At 43.3% G+C, this 18,812-nt stretch overlaps 2 protein-coding genes across 2 annotated transcripts in view; both read left to right on the top strand.

The window, feature by feature from the left end:
* si:dkey-192p21.6 (uncharacterized protein LOC565246 homolog) overlaps window positions 1–3,682 on the top strand; it is a 40,261-nt gene extending 36,579 nt beyond the window's left edge. The window contains exons 13-14 of the mRNA XM_037689335.1: window positions 2,859–2,971; window positions 3,452–3,682. Of these exons, the coding sequence (XP_037545263.1) occupies window positions 2,859–2,971; window positions 3,452–3,633 (295 nt within the window). The 3' untranslated portion in view covers window positions 3,634–3,682. The remainder of the gene's footprint in view (window positions 1–2,858; window positions 2,972–3,451) is intronic.
* A 7,262-nt stretch (window positions 3,683–10,944) lies between these two features.
* ret (ret proto-oncogene receptor tyrosine kinase) overlaps window positions 10,945–18,812 on the top strand; it is a 40,193-nt gene continuing 32,325 nt past the window's right edge. Inside the window, exon 1 of the mRNA XM_037684745.1 lies at window positions 10,945–11,072. Coding sequence (XP_037540673.1) covers window positions 10,997–11,072 — 76 coding nt within the window. The 5' untranslated portion in view covers window positions 10,945–10,996. The remainder of the gene's footprint in view (window positions 11,073–18,812) is intronic.

An 18,812-nucleotide genomic window follows, 5' to 3' on the forward strand; every position in this document is an offset into this window, starting at 1 on the left:
CCCCCCCCCCCCCCCCCCCCCCGTAAGGAGGCCGTTTCACATTAGAAGGTATTTCATCAAACATCGTTGCACTTAGAGGCAGACAGGGACACGGCTGGCACAGCTCCACGGGGCGCAGGCCATCATCCACATCTTCTGACCAAACTGTCCCAAAGATGTTTGCCCTGCGTCTGCGAGCTGTGGGGGCTGCGATCGCCCACCGGTGACGGCAGAGGGGTGGGGGTGTTTTAGCTCGTCTGTCTGCGTCCCACGGTTCACTGAATGGATTTTAACGACTATTAAACTGAACTGAAACTGAATTAACAAACCTTTCAGACAGCAGTGTTTCCCCTACCATTACACAAGCTGGGCGCCCCGCCCTGTCAACAGAACAGAGCGCCCCGCTTACCGAACGCCCACCCCCCACCCCCCGTCGACATCCGCTGGCACTGACGTAGCGCTAAGCTAGCGGCGCGCAATACGGATGCGCTAGTTAAAAAGCTACAGAGGTTGCGCTCATTCTGAGCGTCCATGCCCCCACCCCTCGAAAACTGTCGGTACAAACGGCGCGCAACGCAGACATGTTGTCCCACCCCCACCCCCGAGCGCCCTGCCAAGGCAAGTAAACGAGTGGAAACACGGGACAGTGGTCACTGGGTCGACGCCGTACGATATGGCCACCGCAGCTACATGTCGTATATAAAAATGTTCAGACCATTCAGGAGATGAATGAGTTTTGTTTTTTGTAAATGTGATGCTTTTTAAATATAGCAACATTTACAAAATTTAAATCCTAATAAAGTACACATTTCTGGTAAAACTTCTACTAATGATGCTATTCCTAATGCTAATTTAATTCTAGCTTTGTTAATGTTAAAATGACTACTGCTAACTGTGCTAATGCTAAGACTATAGTTCGGCTAATTCTACTTCTGTTAATGATCGCACCACTAACGCTAAACTATGGAAGCTAAATTTTGTCGTTAGCTAATAATATGACAAATGAAGCCAAAGGCTAGCTAAAGAAAACACAAGCTAGCCATTTATTATTAGCTTGCCTTCTGCTACTATTAGCTTTTAACTCGGCTTGTGCTTTCTTTTTTTAGCATTCAGCTGGATTTTTGTTGCTTTAAAGTTTTGCTAGCATTTAGCTATAAGCTCATTTTCAACAAAAGCCACTCAGCTTTCACTCCATTTCTCTCGTTGCTTTCGAGTTTCCAATTTGTCTCAAAATGTTTACGATTGTTCCTTTTTTGCTCTTAAGCTGCTAAAACTTTGTGTTAAAAACAGTGCACAACAGTTTGTTGGTTTATGTGTTTTTCTGCATACAAGTATATAAATATTTATATATTCTACTTTGTTTTCAACCAGCGTGGGAAGCACTTTGGTCAACGTTTTTGTTTCTAAATGTGCTTTTTAAATAAAATTAACATTGACGGAGTTGTTGGTGTCTCGAAACCTTTGCAATTTATTCTCCACAAGCTTAAAAGAAAGGAGACGACTTTGGGATGGGTTTAGAGGCCCCAAAAAACAAAAAACTTTAATCGAGCTGAGACATTATTAAAACATTTTGTGACTAAGCTGAGATGAAAATTGTGCGCATCGTTCCATGAGCGTTGCACTATTGTTGCTATTAATTCGCACTTAATTACACAAACGTGTCGTAACAACTCAGTTTGGTTCCATTTTTATCACAATCCCGTGCCCCCACCTAGCCACAACCCAGTCCGATAAACACTTAAAATATTATATTTTAATTTTATTTGTCATCACTGTGGAAGTTCTCGCCCCCTAGTGGTGCATCATGGGTACTTCTGCGTTCTAGTTAGAAATACGGTGAGTGGTCCCTCGTTTATCGCGGGGGATCTGTACCCTGAAGACATGCGATAAGTGAAAACTGCGAAGTAGGAATAGTACTTTGTACTTGTAGTAAGTAGTAGTTTATTTTATTATTCATATATATATATATATATATAAAGGCGTTTTAAACCCTTCCCACACTCTTGCAATATTCTAGACAATGTTTCTAAACTCTAAACGCTCTAAAAGACACAGAATGTCATGATTTTAACTCTCTTCATCTGCTGCTCTTTGCCACTTGCAAGCGCTCTTGGCCACGCCCACTTCTCCGCTCTGCATGGAGATCAGCTGATCAGCTGAAGCAGGAAGTTTCTCCTGCGGTGCGGGCTGCACACAGGTGCTAAATGATTTAAAATAATTTATTTTAAATAAAATTCCATGCCGATCGTGCGGCTCATCCAGCTGTGTGTCATGTCCAATCTTATTTTTAAAAACCTCGATAGAGCGAGTCTGCGAAAAACGAACCAGGAAGTAGCGAGGGACTTACTGTATAGACGGACTTTTTAATGAACCGAGAAAAAAAAATAGTTTTAAATAATTTTGAGAGTTCAGTAGATGAGATCTTCACAAATTTTTGGATAAAAATATTCTCTTTTCATTTTAGTTACTCAAAGACGCCACACTCGAGGACACAAGAAGGTTTTTAGTGTTTTCACCTGCGGGGGCAGATTTTCACCACAGGTTACTCAGATGAACAGTTCTTCATGCACGGAGCTCAGTCGTGAGAATCTGCACCGGGCAGCGTGTGGCAATTGTTTTTATAATCTTATCAGCTCTCACAGACGGACACTGATGGCCTCGACCACACAGCTGCACATGCAGCATCAAATGAGCTCCTCGTTCAGCTCTCCGAGACAGAAAAGAGCTTTCTGATAACTCAAACACGTGGTTCATGGGCAGTTAACATTTTCAGCCACAGTGGTAAAACAAACCTATAAACCTTGACCAAAATTCCCTGATGCAAACTGTTGGGAGTTTAGCGTGCGGAGTCCAGTTTAGTAAAGCGTCTGTTTCTTCAGGTCGCTGTCGTACGTGATGTGCATGGGTTGCTTCTCCTTCCTGCTGCTCGGAGGCATGTACCTCATCATCGACGTGAAAGGCTGGTGGAGCGGACAGCCCTTCATCAATCCAGGTACGGTTCATCTACGCTCGAAGACGAGGAACAAATATTGTGAGATGAAACCCTCTCTGTAAGACGAGCGTGTTTCAGACGACACGTCTGTTTTGATCAAATCGGCGACAGAACGACGGCGTCACGAACACGTTGGAAAGTTTTATCTCCAGTCCGTCGTGCCGTTCTTGATTTACTCAGGTAAATAACTTGTGAATAAAACGATGCGTAAAACAGCAAACCATCAAAAAAATGTATAAAAAGATCCAACACGATCAGTTGGCACTCAGAGTGCGTGTGAGGCATCAGTCTCAACCACTACCACACCAAAGTTCAGCTCGTTATAAAACCAGCTTAGCTAAAATCATTTTTCTGTGTTTGATCAAGTTGGCTGCGGCGGCCATCTTGAAATTAATTGGTTCCGAAACGTCCGCAAACTGCAGCACTTAGTGACACTATTGTTAAAAACAAAAACTAACGCCCTCCTCGTCCCGCCTGCAGGAACGAACTCCATCTTGGTGTACGTCGGCCACTCGCTCCTCGGGTTCTACTTTCCCTTCAGCTGGGAAATCCGCTTCCAGGAGAGCCACTGGGAGCTGCTGCTGCAGAACCTGTGGGGAACCGCGCTGTGGGTGCTCGTGTCCTACCTGCTGTACAGGAAGAAGTTCTTCCTCAAAATATAATCTGGATCACCGGACCCAACGTTCTGCCGTTACTAAAACCTTCCTGTTGTTGAAGATGAACTTTGATACTCACGCATTCGTTCCACCTTTATTTTGACGGGTTAGTCCCATTGAGCCTCGAGGACTCGTTTACAAGAGACAGCTGATGCGTCAAATATCCAAACGAGAGGAGTTTTATGATTTTGTTTTAAAGCAGCTTTTACGTTTAGATTAATGAAAGTTCAGTTTTAGGTAGGAATACGCAACACTGAGTACTTACCAGGTACATGACATGTACATACCTGGTAAGTACTTGGTACCATCTGGTGCTAAGTACTTCTTCTGGATTACCTGATAAATACCAGATATGTATGCAGTATGTACTCATTTGGTACCAAGTACGTACCAGTTCTGTACTGCATGTCTGTACTGCTTTGTACCCAGTACAGACCCACTAAGCACATACCTACTTTGTATTAGCTAACTCCCAGGTACATAAAAAATACAGACCAAGTTCATACAGTTTATTTACATGGTAAGTACCGAGTACCATCTGGTACTAACTAGGTACTTAAATGGTTTACCCAATAAATGCCAAGTCATGCCTGGTTGTGTACCTGCTGATCCCCTGGTACATGCATATTGTGTACTGTACTAAATACAATGTATGTATTAGGTGCATACCGTGTACTTACCTGATAGATAGTAGATATACAAGTTCTGTACCTTTTAAGTCCCAGTACCTATCAGTACGTACCCACTAAGTACCTGGTACTAACCTGCAATGTATGAGACATGTAGAGTATGTACTTAGCTAAGTACTTGTACTTACTAGTACTAGTACTTACCTGATTTGCCTAATAAATGATAGGTATATACAAATTCTGTACCTGGTATGTAACAAGTATACTAAGCATGTACCCAGTATGTACCAGCTAATTACCCAGTAAGAACCAGTTAAGTACTTTCTAATCAGATAACTTTGACAAAAGTAGATGGCAGTACTTAATACAAAGTATCATGTAAATACCTGGTACATAATACAGCCTGGTACCCAGTACCTACAGGGTTGTATTGTGTATTTTACTCGCTTTTCTCTCAGTTGTCTGATAAACGACGGCGTACGGAGGAAGTGATCAGTGTTTTTATTACAAATGAGCTGCAGCGTAAAAATCCATGAAAACCATTAAAACCAGCGGCTCATCTGTAAAGACGTGTGCTGTCATGGCGGAGCCTCAGGATTGATCTGATGCTGCTCGTTTTCTGCACAAAAAGACCGAATAAATTAGATAAACTGATGCGGTACTTAACAAATTAGGACAAGTGATTCCTCTGCACACTGCCGGCTATTATGAGCCTGTTGTCATGGCCACTCGCCCTCTTCCTCTGTGTTTCCGTGTGTGTGTGTGTGTGTGTGTGTGTGTGTGTGTGTGTGTGTGTACCATCTGCTGTCCAAGTGTCAGTACTTTAATAGGGGTCACGATGCACAGCTCATAAAGGAGCGTTGTTAATGGACCTGACACTTCTTGCACTCGTTGGATTAGAAAATCAGGGAAATTACTCAAATTCATCAGCTGAACTCCAACGAAGCTGTTTTACATTTAACACCTAAACGTTGCAGCTTAAGCCAGTATCAGACTGGGCTGGAACCGTTGACCAGTTTGTAGACGGCGTCTTAAATACGTAAAGAATTGGGTTAAAAACCAACAAAGTCCATGCTCAATAATCCAGGTATACAATCCAACAATTTTCAGTCAGGTCATCTGGACAGGTTCTTTAAAAAGAACCTGTCCAGATGACCTGACTGAAAATTGTTGTAAAGAACCGGGTCGCGCAGACTCGCTGTTGAGTTTTGGACGCATTAGAAACATTTGTGCAACTAATTTTCTCAGAATAGTCGAGGGGTTGTTGCGGGCTTCAGTTTTGTTGCAGGCGTCTAAAACCTTTTTCTCGAGCGTTAGAGCGGCACTCGCTGCTGGGAGGCGCTCCGTACGACAAAACACCCGAGGCTCCAGACCCGGCGGTCCAGGTCCAAAAACTACTTGTGTACTCGGCTCAAATCGTAAACGTGGGGTCGGCTGCGAAGAGGGTCGAAGCTGGGACAATGTATGCAACTAAATAATGTGCACGTCCCAGAATACAGCGTTACAAAACGTGCACGCACAAAAAAATCTCGTGGTTTTCCTAAACTGACGGTGTTTTAGTGTGAAGCGCTCAGAATGAGTGCAGCCAGTGTCTCTTGGCTGCAAATGTTGGAGAGTCGGTGAATAAATAACTTCAGGACAGTTGCAAGAAAACGTTGAATTTAGGAGAAGTTTGTGCAAATCGCACCAACGGCACAAATTGTATTATTTGTGTCCAAATCTGCCCGGAAATCTCGATGTTGTTGCACGAGTGCCAATAAAAACGGGTCGGCTGTGGTTCCAGGCCTCGGCACGTGTTGGATAAAGTCTCCAACGGGGCACAAAGCTTTTTGTACTCGTCTCATACGTTTGACTTTTGGAAACTGGTTTGAGACGATGATTGACTCAGATGTGTTTTGAGCAGGCTCCGAGTCCACGTGACACCGTGCACAGTCCGGATCGAGAACCCCCCCCCGCAAACGTTTCCTGACATTTAGAAAAATTCCTCACGAGCCCAGTTTGAAATTTGCCGTGGCGCAGCGAGACGCTGGTTTTAGTCTGCAACTAAAAACAAATGCACGTTTTTCACAAGTGTAGGTGGCAAACTAATCTTTAAACAGTCACAGCCCAGTGAGATACTGGTTTTACTGCATGATGGTTTATGTTGTCTCATTATTATGCTGAAAGACAGTTTAAGTGATTCGTGTCTAACGCAGCCCTGAACCGGCGGAGAGCGGTCCCTCTCATCAGGTCAGGTGGCGTGCACATCGTGTCCATCATGAAATGATCGTCCAGTTAATGAAACGGCATCGGGCTCTTTGTCCTGAGAGCTATCCCATTACACACTCCACAACGCTGTAAAAGCATCGCCTGACGTCCTGCAGGGGCTCGGAAACAGGTGAAAATTAAGCTTTATATTTAAATAAACTCCTCGAACGGCTCATTTAATGTGACATACCTTAAAAACTCTCGTACATCACAAGATCAACAAACACAAAGATGCAGAGAGCGCCGGTAATTTTCTAAAATTTATGAGGTGCATTGATTTCTCCCAGATCATGAGACATCTGGAATGTTTCTAACTTTAGTATAAAGTTGGTGGGTGGTGGTTTCATGCACTTCTTTAAATCTATTTTCTGCCACTTGTTTGTGGTTTGATCAGAGGCAACAGGTCCAGGAGGAAACCCAGACATCCCGTTCTCTTCCTGGGGGCTACCAAACCAGAGGGGATACGCAATCTGTCCATGGAGTTCTGCGTCGGGGTCTCCTCCCAGTGGGACATTCCCACAGCAGGAAGCATCCAAGTCAGATCAAATCACCTCAGCTGACTTGATGAGGAGCAGCAGCTCTACTCCCAGTTCCCCCCAGATGACGGAGCTCCTCACCTGACCTTTAGTCTGGATCTGGCCACGGAATGGAGAAAGCTCAATTCAGCTGCTTGTATTCAGGTTCTTGTACATGGACCAGTAAACTGAGAAAGTTGCCTTTTAGCTCCTGCTCCTTCACTACAACAGACTGGAGCAACATCTCAACACTGCAGACAAAACCCTGATCAGTCCGTCCACCTCCTGCTCCATCTTTGCACAAACCTCACAGATACCTGAATTCCTCCACTCGAGACAAAGATTAATTCCCGACCCAGAGGAAACCTTTCCGGTTGAGAACCTGGACCTTGGACTTGGAGCAGCTGTCTCTAATCCCAACTGCTTCACATGTGGCCGCAAACCATCCCAGTGCACGCTGAAGGTCATGACCTTAAGATACCAACAGAACCCCATCATCTGCAAAAAGCAGAAATGTGACCCAGAGGTTCTCAAGACGGACACCACCCTCTACGTTTTGAGGTCCCATTCATGAAAACCACAAACAGGATCTGAGATGAGGGAGTCTTTAGAGCCCTGCATGCTCCATGCGAAGCCGAACGGTCACGCGGTTGTGAAACGGTCATTTTCGCACACACCTTTCATAGTCCACGAGACGCACAGCTCCTGGGAAACTCCTACCGCTGCAGTAAATGTCCCGACACCAGCTTCTTCCCACCAGAGTCTCCACTCCGTCCCTGCATCCGCCATTTGGCCTCAAATCTGTCATGGAGGGTGCGCCACACTTTTCAGCAGACTCCTCTGTTCACAATGTGTGCAGGATCTCCATCCAGGAGTTTTTGACCATCGTAGTGTGTCTTTGAGTCGTACAGCTGAATGTTAACACAACCACAAACTTTTGTTCAGTCACACAATACGAGCCTCGTGTGGAGAAGTGGCGGTCAGTGCTGCTCTGTGAACGAAATGACACGATTCACGTCACGCTACTACATCAACGGGAGTCGATTCTGACGGAGTATGCAGAGTCCTTATTGCGGAGTCCAACCTGCAGCGGGAGCAAGTTTGACTTGGTGCTGAGGATGCGGACACGACTCTTGATTTGGTCCAGGGACTGCGCAGCTACAAGGACCCCAGCACCTCCCTCTGAGTGCCTCGGACAACACGGTCATAAACATTCAGATCCACAAAATACATGGACTGGAGACTCAAACGTCCACGATTCCTCTTAGAAATGGAAAAATGTTCCCAGAGGATCAGCAAAATAGTTGTCTTATGTTCTGCAACAGGCGATACAAGTCATCAAACGAAGTGCAACAAGCCTATCCTTCCACCTATCACTGTCCTTGGGACTTCAATATTTTGTCTTTATGGTGTGTGCCATCTAGAAGTCAAAACCGGACTCTAGTCTGAGCCCGACCATACGCACCTCCACGTGTCCCTGACTGCCTCCATCCTAAATGTCCTGCACTGACGGCTGGTGTAAGATGGAGTCGGTGACCTCAGAACTTCAGGACTCAGTCTCGAGTGTGATGGTCCCAGTTTATCTTTTGTCTGAGAATACCGGACATTATTCTGTATAAAATACGCATCAAGTTGTCAATCCCAGCAGATTGAACGGTCTTGAAGACGTGACTGCACAGGTTGTATAAAAACTATTCTATTTTTCTTCCCAGCTTAGTTTCAGCTAAACTCTTAACTCATTTGTCTTCTGTTTTTACGGGTGACTCCATAAAAATCATTAAGTCTGCATGTTTACACCAAGCATTTTCTTCTTTTCATTGATTTTCTTGGCGCCTGTGTCTCATGGCTCACATATGGAAACGTTATCCTTGTTGTAAAGTGCTACTAATGTCACATAATGATGCTCAAACTCTCCAATGGCACAAAGAAAGCATTAATTTATTTGGAATGAGAGCGAACATATCTTACCAGCTGGTTTACACAGAAGGAAAGGACCAGAGAATTGCTGTAGTGCTCTGATTTGTATCTGGGATCTCTATATTTAGTTTTGATCAGCACTTTATGACCGCAGGTGAGAGCTGGAACGTAGACAGACCAGTAAATCCAGAACTTTGCCTTTCAACTCAACTCAACAACGACCTCAGCACTGAAGACGAGGTCCAGATACCTGAACTCCTCTGCTTGAGGCAGAGACTCATCCCTGACCCAGAAGGAGTCTTTTTCCAGTTGAGAACCGCGGCTTCGTTCGAGGAGCTGACTCTCAGAAGCTTCAGGACCGATCCAGTGCGCTGTCAGCGTCATGGCCCAAGACATCAGGAGTGGAGTCCAACCTGCACTCAGGACGATCTTTTCTTTGTGCCACGGCTTTTGCTTTGGTTCTACAGTGACTAGACGGCTCTTACAAGTGACCCCCCCACAGAATGCCTTGAACAACATCGGCATAAACCTCCAGATCCAAAAACCATATGTAGACCAGAGAGCTAAAGTCCATGATTCTTGTTCCAAGTGGAAGATTGTCCCCTAAGATCAACATAACCGTTGTCTTACGCTCAGCAACAGGCGGTACGATTCATCAGGGGGGACTATCCGAGCCTGCCCTCCCACATTTTCCCAAACCCAACTTTAGGAACCATAGCTCTGTAGGGTTTTATCTCGGGCTTAATTTGTAAACCAATCGATGCCAGAATGCAAATAGCAGGCGGAGTGGCGGGTGGGGTTCCTCCCCCAGAAAATTTTGAATAAAGTAGATGCGATTTCCTACATTTTGGTGTATTTTAACATCTACATTTGTAAACACGCCGCTTCTGTCGAGCATCCTCCCCCTCCTCCTTTACTCGATGGTTCAGAGCCCAACTCTGTCCCTGCTCGTTGTTGTTCGACTCCACGTGTGACACCTCCAGGCGCCTGCTTGCATACGACTGTCTGGTTAGCTCGACTCTCACCCCCCACTGCTCTTTTAGGGGTGGAGATTTTTTAAGGGTGGAGGTAGAAATGCTACTTGAAGGGGCAGATCGTATGTGATATTACGATACTCATAAGTGGCTGTTGTGTTTAAAATTAGTGTTTATGTAATTATTTTCAGTTTACATATCCAATATAAGTTTATTTTGTTCAATGCAGTCACATTTTTTTTACAACTTTATTATTAGTAAGCCTGAGAGTTACTGGATCAACAGTTGGATCCTGTTCCGGCAGGATCCGGCTCAAATTAAGCCCTGGTTCTACCTCAACAGGTCTCAAAAACAACCAAACCTCATTAGACCAACTGAACCGGCTTCAGATACAGCAGCCATATGAAACATTAAAAACAAACCGTACATTTGAAATCTGTAATTCACTCAACTCATTGACTGTTAAAAGTATTTAAATCATTTAGTGTAGTAATTAACCTTCTTCATTTACTTTAATTCAGGACAAAGAAAAATAAAGTAAGCCGTTTGACTGGGTGGGTGTGTCCATGTTAAGCCACGCCTACCTGCCCCTGTGTCTAATTATCAATATACTTTGATTGTTCGGACGAGCTGTGAGCTCAACAGTCCCTTCCCAGTAAACTATTTCTTCAAACCAACATTTGTTTAAATTATCTACAGCAGGTAAGATGATTATTATAACATTTTAAATGTCAGAGCAGCCCTGCCTCGTCACCCTGCACCTAATACTGGGATTATTGGACCGTTTATCTTGTTTAAATAAAGATTTATTGTGGTGTTCATGTAGCTGCTGCTGCAGGAGCGTGCACAGGGTGAACCTCCTCCTCCTCCTCTCCCTCCTCCTCCTCCTCCTGACAGTCAGCCCAGCAGCAGCCTCAGGACCGCCACACAGCAGCTCCTTCATGGGACTCTGAGGACTTCATCCGGCTCCCCGGAGCAGCTTCCACACCACCCGTGTGTGCGTTTTATCCCGTCGTTCTTCTTTTTTTTTTCCTGGAAGGAACTTTTGGGATCCGTGTTTTCCCGGGAAACTTTCCCCTCCGTGGATATGGAGACGAGTTGTGGGTTTTGTCGGGGAAACGTGGCTGCGCTGCAGCTGCTGCTGCTGCTGCTGCTGCTGGGAGGTAAGCCTCACCATCACTTCACTGCTCCGGTCCAGAACATTTAAAATGCATTTCATTCTGAAGAACATGACGTGTTCAGAACACCCGCTCTGACACGTTCAGTTTGAAGAACACCTTCCATCGTTGTCTTCAATAAACACTTTTTAACAGCTAGAGCAGGATCCAAGTCTGTTCGGGTCGAAGATCACAGAAACCCGTCGGTTTGTGCCCAGTCTGAGCTTTGTGCTGGTCCTGGAGGGGCCGGACCCGAACCTGCGGAGTGGTTCTTAAAGAGACGTGTCAGGAGGGTGCTGAGGTTTGGACCTGCAGGAGGGCGGACAGAGCCGCAGCTTTATTCTAATGTTCTAATCCCGGAGCCCAGCTGAACCAACACCCCCCCCCCCGCCCCCCAGGTCTATATTTGAAAATGTCCGTCACGGCTCAGGAGCTCCACAAACATGAAGCAGGCAGGATTTGAAAAGCAAATTTATGAAAGTTAGATTAATCATCAGGATTAAAAAGGCTTAAAGCACGAAAATGTTAATGAAGTCTTATTCTTTCCATATCATGCTCAGAGTTTGTTTTAAAGACGACCCTCGGCTACTACCAAGCCGAATTTTAGCTCGGTCTTTGCAAAGCTGATTGAGTTACAGCCGTCTTTACGTTTGCTGTCATCCGTTAGCTGTGGCGGCCATCTTAATTTGCTTTGATCCTAAACATTAATCAGTTGTAGAAGCACATCCATTTATTATTGGCTAAAAGTTTTACTAAATTCCATCCAGTGGTTCGTTAGATATTTTGCTAACAGACAAACATGGTTGACTCCAATGTTTAGCCCTAGACGTTTAGGCGACTATAAGTAGAGCTCAGAATATGTGCTGTGGATGACTTTCAGCTACTACCACCCCAACTTTTATCACAGTGTCAGTAAAACTAACTGAATTGGAGCCATTTTTGTGTCGGCAGACGTCCATTAGCTGTGGCGGCCATCTTGAACTGTGTCGTCCCTGAAAGTCGATCAGTTTTAGACGTACGTTTATTGATTCCTGACAGTTTGATCAAAATCCATCCATTGTTCAGGAGATATTTTGCTAACAGACGCACAGATGATATGTTGAGGGTCAGTCTCAGCTACTACCAGACCATCTGTAAAACTGGCTTTTTTAAGTTAGCTGTGGCGTCCATTTTGAATCGGTCCATCCAGCGACGGTTCGATGAAACCCGTCCAGCGGTTCCTGGAGTATTTTCAGTGGCGGGCGATAATGTAAAAGTTATTGATAAACCAGACGGTGAATTTCTTGATTCTTTTTGCTCCTCTGATGGTTCTGCAGCACAAACTCTCGGTGCACCGTCACTGAAGCAGCCGAAAGAGTCACCGGACTCCGTGTTTCCAGGACTGAACGTTCATGAAGCAACGACTGTCGTCCATTTTTATTCTGTACATTTTTCAGCAACTTTCTCCGGCAGTTTTTAGCTATTTCAACAAATCATGAATCAAAACGTTCGGCTCTTTCAGGACAATCCTGATGTGACGTCTGGTATTGGTGCAACTTTAGCTGTTTGAAATATTTAGCCTTTTCTGACATCTTTTCCTCATAAAAAATGAATAGAGCTCGTTTTACATCCTTCAAATCTTTAGCTGTTTACAACCTTTAACATTTTGTTCTGCTTCAGCTTCTTTCAGCTTCTTTGTGCAAATTTAAACTGTTTTACAGTTACTTTCAGCACATTTCAGCTGTTTTTTCAGCTGTTTTGTGCTCCTTTTAGGTTCTTTCTGCAAGTTTCAGCTTTGTCTGCTATTTCAGCTACTATTTAGCTGCTTTATGTTAATTTTAGCTTCTTCAGCTAATTCCTCATTTTTTGCACTCATTTCATGTTTTTTTCAGTCTAATTCAGCAAAAATGTGCTCTCTCCATTTCCTTCTGGTAATTTAAGCTTCTTTCTGCTTTTTTAGCTACTTTTCAGCTGTTTTTTCTAATTTCAGCTTTTTTCAGATAATCATTTTGTGCTCATTTCTGCTTCTTTCAGCAAACACGTGTTCTTTCTGATTTCTTCAGCAAATTTAAGCTTGTTCTACCTTTTCAGCTAGCTTTTTAGCACATTTTAGCTAATTTCAGCTGTTTTCAAATAATTTCTAGTTTTTCATGGTGATTTCTGCTACTTTCAAACTAATTAAATTCTTTCTGCTAATTTCAGCTTGTTGTGCACAGTTTTTTCAACTTCTACTTAGCTGTTTTTATGCTAATATTAGCTTTTTCAGCTAATTCCACATTTTTTTCACTCCTTTCATCTTTTGTGTTCTTTCTTCTTTCTCCTGCTGATTTATTTACGCTTGTTCTAAATTTTCAGCTACGTTTCAGCTGTTTTTCGCAAATTTCAGCTGTTTTTCAGCAAGTTCTTCTACAATAAACATTCACGCTGCATTTTCATAGAAAATGTAATTTCTCTACTTAATTTTCTGCTCCTCCTCATCATCATCTTCATCATCCTCACCTTTGGTCAGAGAGGCCAGGTGGAGCTGCAGGTGTGCAGCAGCTGCTCCGGTCTCTGGGTAAACACCGGCTGTTTGTTTTCTGGTCGTGGAGCTCTCGCCTCTCTGACTGCAGCGTGACACGCCAGGCTCTGGAGGGTGATGATGTCATCGTTTGTCCGTAACACGCCGATAAATCAAACGGTGCTCACTCTTCAGGTGAACGTTGTTGTTCTGAGTCATCAGCACGCAGCTGAGTTCAGCAGCTGTTTTCAGCTGTGTTCAGCAGCTGAGTTCAGCAGCAGTTTTCAGCAGCTGAGTTCAGCAGCTGAGTTCAGCAGCTGTGTTCAGCAGCTGTGTTCAGCTGTGTTCAGCAGCTGAGTTCAGCAGCTGAGTTCAGCAGCTGAGTTCAGCAGCTGTTTTCAGCTGTGTTCAGCAGCTGAGTTCAGCAGCAGTTTTCAGCAGCTGAGTTCAGCAGCTGTGTTCAGTAGCAGTTTTCAGCAGCTGTGTTCAGCAGCAGTTTTCAGCAGCTGTGTTCAGCAGCTGTGTTCAGCAGCAGTTTTCAGCAGCTGTGTTCAGCAGCAGTTTTCAGCAGCTGAGTTCAGCAGCAGTTTTCAGCTGTGTTCAGAAGCAGTTTTCAGCAGCTGTGTTCAGCAGCTGTGTTCAGCAGCAGTTTTCAGCAGCTTTGTTCAGCAGCTGTTTTCAGCTGTGTTCAGCAGCTGAGTTCAGCAGCAGTTTTCAGCAGCTGAGTTCAGCAGCTGTGTTCAGTAGCAGTTTTCAGCAGCTGTGTTCAGCAGCAGTTTTCAGCAGCTGTGTTCAGCAGCTGTGTTCAGCAGCAGTTTTCAGCAGCTGAGTTCAGCAGCAGTTTTCAGCTGTGTTCAGAAGCAGTTTTCAGCAGCTGTGTTCAGCAGCTGTGTTCAGCAGCAGTTTTCAGCAGCTGAGTTCAGCAGCAGTTTTCAGCTGTGTTCAGAAGCAGTTTTCAGCAGCTGTGTTCAGCAGCAGTTTTCAGCAGCTTTGTTCAGCAGCTGTGTTCAGCAGCTGTGTTCAGCAGCAGTTTTCAGCAGCTTTGTTCAGCAGTTTTCAGCAGCTGCGTTCAGCAGCTGAGTTCAGCAGCTGTGTTCAGCAGCCGTTTTCAGCAGCTGCGTTCAGCAGCTGAGTTCAGCAGCTGTGTTCAGCAGCAGTTTTCAGCAGCTGTGTTCAGCAGCAGTTTTCGTGCCGACGTCTTCAGGAAGAGGAACTTGTTGATCCGCAGCCGAAGGCGCCACGTTTAAGCACGAAGTTGGATCCTGCGTCTCATTTGTAGCTAAACGTTTGATGAGGCTTCGTTTCAGCAGCACTCTTACCAGGATGAAAAACAAATGTTTTTTATTAGTTTTGTTTATTTATTTTTTGTTTAGAAGCGTTAAAAGCCATTAAAAGGCCGAAGGCGTCGTCCAAAAAGCCTCTGCGAAAATGAACGAGTTAAAGGGACAATTCAGCCATTTTCAAATACCTTTCACTTCCTGCTGAAGAACGGTCGTTTTTCTTTAACTTTTTATTTAAACAGCAAAAGTTTTATTAACATTAAAAACAAGATGATGGTTTCTGTGGAAAATTAAAGTTATTTTAGTTCTTGTGCTACTGATAGTTTTTAGCCAGTCCTTCGTACTTTCAGCTTATGTGTTGCTACTTTTCACGAGCACTGTTTCTATTTTTTTAATTTACCTTTTGGCTAGCCTTTTTGTTATTTTAGCTTTTTACTGATATTCTTTCAGTTAGCCTTTTGCTACATTTAGCTAGCATTTTTGTTATAGTTTTTTATGTTAAACTTTTAGCTACCATTCTGCCACTTTTGGCTTTTAGCTGGTTTTGTCTTTTTAGTTTTTAACAAGTTTATATATATATATATATATATATATTTATATAAAATATATATATTTATATAAAATATATATATTATATAAATATATATATTTTATGCAGTTATTTGTTAGCTTGCATTTTTGCAACTTTTAGCTAGCATTTTTGTTACTTTTTTCTTTTAGCTTTTGCTAGGTTTGGCTTTTTGCTGTCATTTTCTTTTAGCTTTTAGCTACTAATTTGTCATCGTTTACTTTTAGTAAGTGTTTTGCTACTTTTAGCTAGCATTTTTCTACCTTTAGCTAACATTGTAGCATCTGCTACATTTAGATTTTAGCTTTAATTTTCTTACTTCTAGCTTTAGTTGGTCTGTTGTTACCTTTAGCTCATGTTTTTCTACTTTTAGCTTGAAGCTATTGTTCTGTAGCCTTTATTTTCAAAACTTTATTCAGTAAATTTCAGCGTCACGGAACATTTCTTCAGTTCTTCATGACTTGTCCACAGAACCCCAGTTCAAAATGGCTGAACTCTCCCTTTAAGTTCAGTAGAACCTCCTGGGCCCGCTTCATGTTAGCCGGTACTGAACCGAGCCGAAGCCGTTTACGACCGTCAGCCCTCAGAGGAGCCGCAGATGTTTCCACATGACGGCTTCGACCCGTTTGCTTTCCGCTCTGACCTCGTTACCGTCTCTCTGACCCGGTGCCGCCCTCTGACCTGAGAGACCCGGAGGTGACCCCCCATGATGACCCACCCTGGGGGGGTGGCTGCTTCCTATCCTCTCTTCAGATCGTCTTCTTCAGCAGCTTCGGCCTCCAAGAGGCACCAGAACCAAAGTTCTGCTTCCTGCGGTCCAGTCACCTCATGATGACTCGGGTCTGAATGTAAACCGTAATAAAACACGGGGAGGGACGGGACTGATTCCTGTTCTGGTCCATCTCTTCGGGAGTTCTGCTCCAGACCCGTCAGAGCCCGGGGCCTGATCCGGTAGTCAGTTCAGGGTCAGGCTTCCTCTCACGCTTGAGCAGAATCTCATTTCCTCCGCTGAAAGGACGAGGAGACGACGGAGACGTGGCCCCGGGGGGGCTCAGTCCTCTGGCCTCACTCGGGTTCTGACAAGTTGTTTTCCAGTCGCCGTGCTCGACCCGCGGGCCAAACAAAGGACCGGCTCTTTGTCTGCGGCGCCGCACACATCAGGGTCAGGACCAAAGGTTTGGGCCGGGCCAGAACAGAATCCAGTTAACGAGCTGAATGAATGAAATCTAGTTTAAAATAAAAAACAAGTAAAACCTAAATAAATCTGTTTTTATTTAACCCTCGTTTTATTTTACGATCTTTGTTTAATTTGTAGTTTTAAAACCTTCGGCTCGTTTAGGACATGGGTGCTGAAACTTTTGGTTTTTGTAACTTTTGTACTTTTCAGACTATTTATATTTATTTACAAACATTTTCCACGTAGATAAACTTGAAGATCAAAAGCTTCAGAAACATTTTTCTCTTTGTTGGATTTCAAACTGGCCCTGCTTTTGCCTGCTTTAGCTTTTAGTAAACTTTAGCTACTTTTAGCATTTAGCTAGCCTTTTGCTAATTTGAGCTTCCAGCTACTGTTTGCTACTTTTATCTTTTTAGTAATCATCATGCTATGTTTAGGCTGGCTAGCCTTTTTTATGTTTAGCTTTAATTCAACCAGTTGCTACATTTAGGTTTTAGCCTTTTTGACTTTTAGCATTTAGCGATCACTTTGCTACTTTTAGCTAATGTTTTGCTTCTATTTAGTTACTAATTGCTATTTTTAGATTTTGGAAAATGTTTTACTAATTTTATGTTTTAGCCTTTTGTTACTTTTAGCGTTGAGCTAGCCTTTGCTAATTTGAGCTTCTAGCTACTATTTGCTACATGTACCTTTTTGTCCATGATCATGCTATGTTTAAGTCTGCTATCCTTTTGTTATGTTTAGCTTTTAGCCAACTGTTTGCTACATTTAGATTTTATCCTTTAATTACGTTTAGCATTTAGCTATCTCTTTGCTACTTTTATGTTTGATACTTTTATTGCTTTTAGCGTTGAGCTAGCCTTTTACTATTTTGAGCTTCTTGCTACTATTTCTTACTTGTAACTTTTTAGCTATCATCATGTTATGTTTAGGTTGGTTATCCTTTTGTTATGTTTAGCTTTTAGCCATTTGCTACATTTAGGTTATAACCTTTAATTACTTTTAGCATTTAGCTATCACTTTGCTACTTTTAGCTAATGTTTTGCTCCTATTTAGCTACTAATTGCTACTTTTAATTTTTAGCTAACATTTTGCTACTTTAGTATTTTGCTACATTGAGTGTTTAGTTAAATCACTATTGTGATTTTTACCTTAGCAGTTGGCTTCTTTTAGCTTTTAGCTAGCTCTTGCTTCTTTTAGCTGTCAGTTAGCATTTTACTATATTTGGATTTTAGCTATCCTTTTGATACTTTTTATTTTTGTCAAGCCACTTGTAATTTTTAGATAAAACGATGAGGAGGACACAATTAAAAGCAGCTTCAAATTTTCTGTTCTGCTTCTCTTCAGCTTGTTTTTTTTTTCCTTTAGCTTCTAGAGTTTTGCTACTTTAGGCGTTAACATCTCAGTTCCGGTTAAAGGCATCACCGTGAGGCTCTCTCTCTGTTTTCGATGTCACTCTTTCCGTGTATTTTAATATTTATCAGGCACATTAAAGTGCTCTATGTGGAACAAAATGGCCGCACGGCCCAGCTTGGTTCAGTTTAGTTTTCCCGTTTGAACTCTTTGGATCAATCGTCTGTTCACTGATGACCCTCGCATGCCTGACTTTTATTGATCCTGATTTTAATTTGTCTGATTGTTGCTCGACTAATTATTGTCTTATTGACCTCGTCTGTGATGATTTGTGATTATTGCTTTGCTAACACGATGAAAATAAAATCTGAAGCGTTGTGGCCGAACACAAAATATAACGACCTCATCTGCCTGAATGTTTGTTTCACTATCAAAGGATGAATTTCCTGTTTATGTTTATAAAGTTTACTCATTTAAACTGTGAGCATTACTCGTGCCCTCACGATATAAATGAAGAGCTGGAACCACAAGCTGTGGTTTATCTATTCAGACCCAGATCTCACAGGAAGTGACCGTCCCCGTCGTCTTAACCGAACCAAAACATTCTGGGATATTTTTAAAACTACGATGAGTTAAAAATGATTCTTTGAATCTTCTCTTCGTCACAACCTCCCATCCTGAGCAGCACAGGGGAGACCGTGGGAAGAAACAACTCCCCTTCAACAGGAAGAAGCCTCCACCAGAACCAGAACCGAGCTCAGAATATGGGCAGAACATCTGCTTTGACTGGCCGGAGAGAGGAGGATTGGAACGAGACAGATGACACAGAGTGACTGGTCCAGGTGTGGTTTCTATGGTCCAGGTGTGGTTTCTATGGTTCTGGTGTAGT

The sequence above is a fragment of the Nematolebias whitei genome, chromosome 1, assembly GCF_014905685.2.
Source record: "Nematolebias whitei isolate Nwh7 chromosome 1, NemWhi1, whole genome shotgun sequence".
NCBI lineage: Eukaryota > Metazoa > Chordata > Actinopteri > Cyprinodontiformes > Rivulidae > Nematolebias > Nematolebias whitei.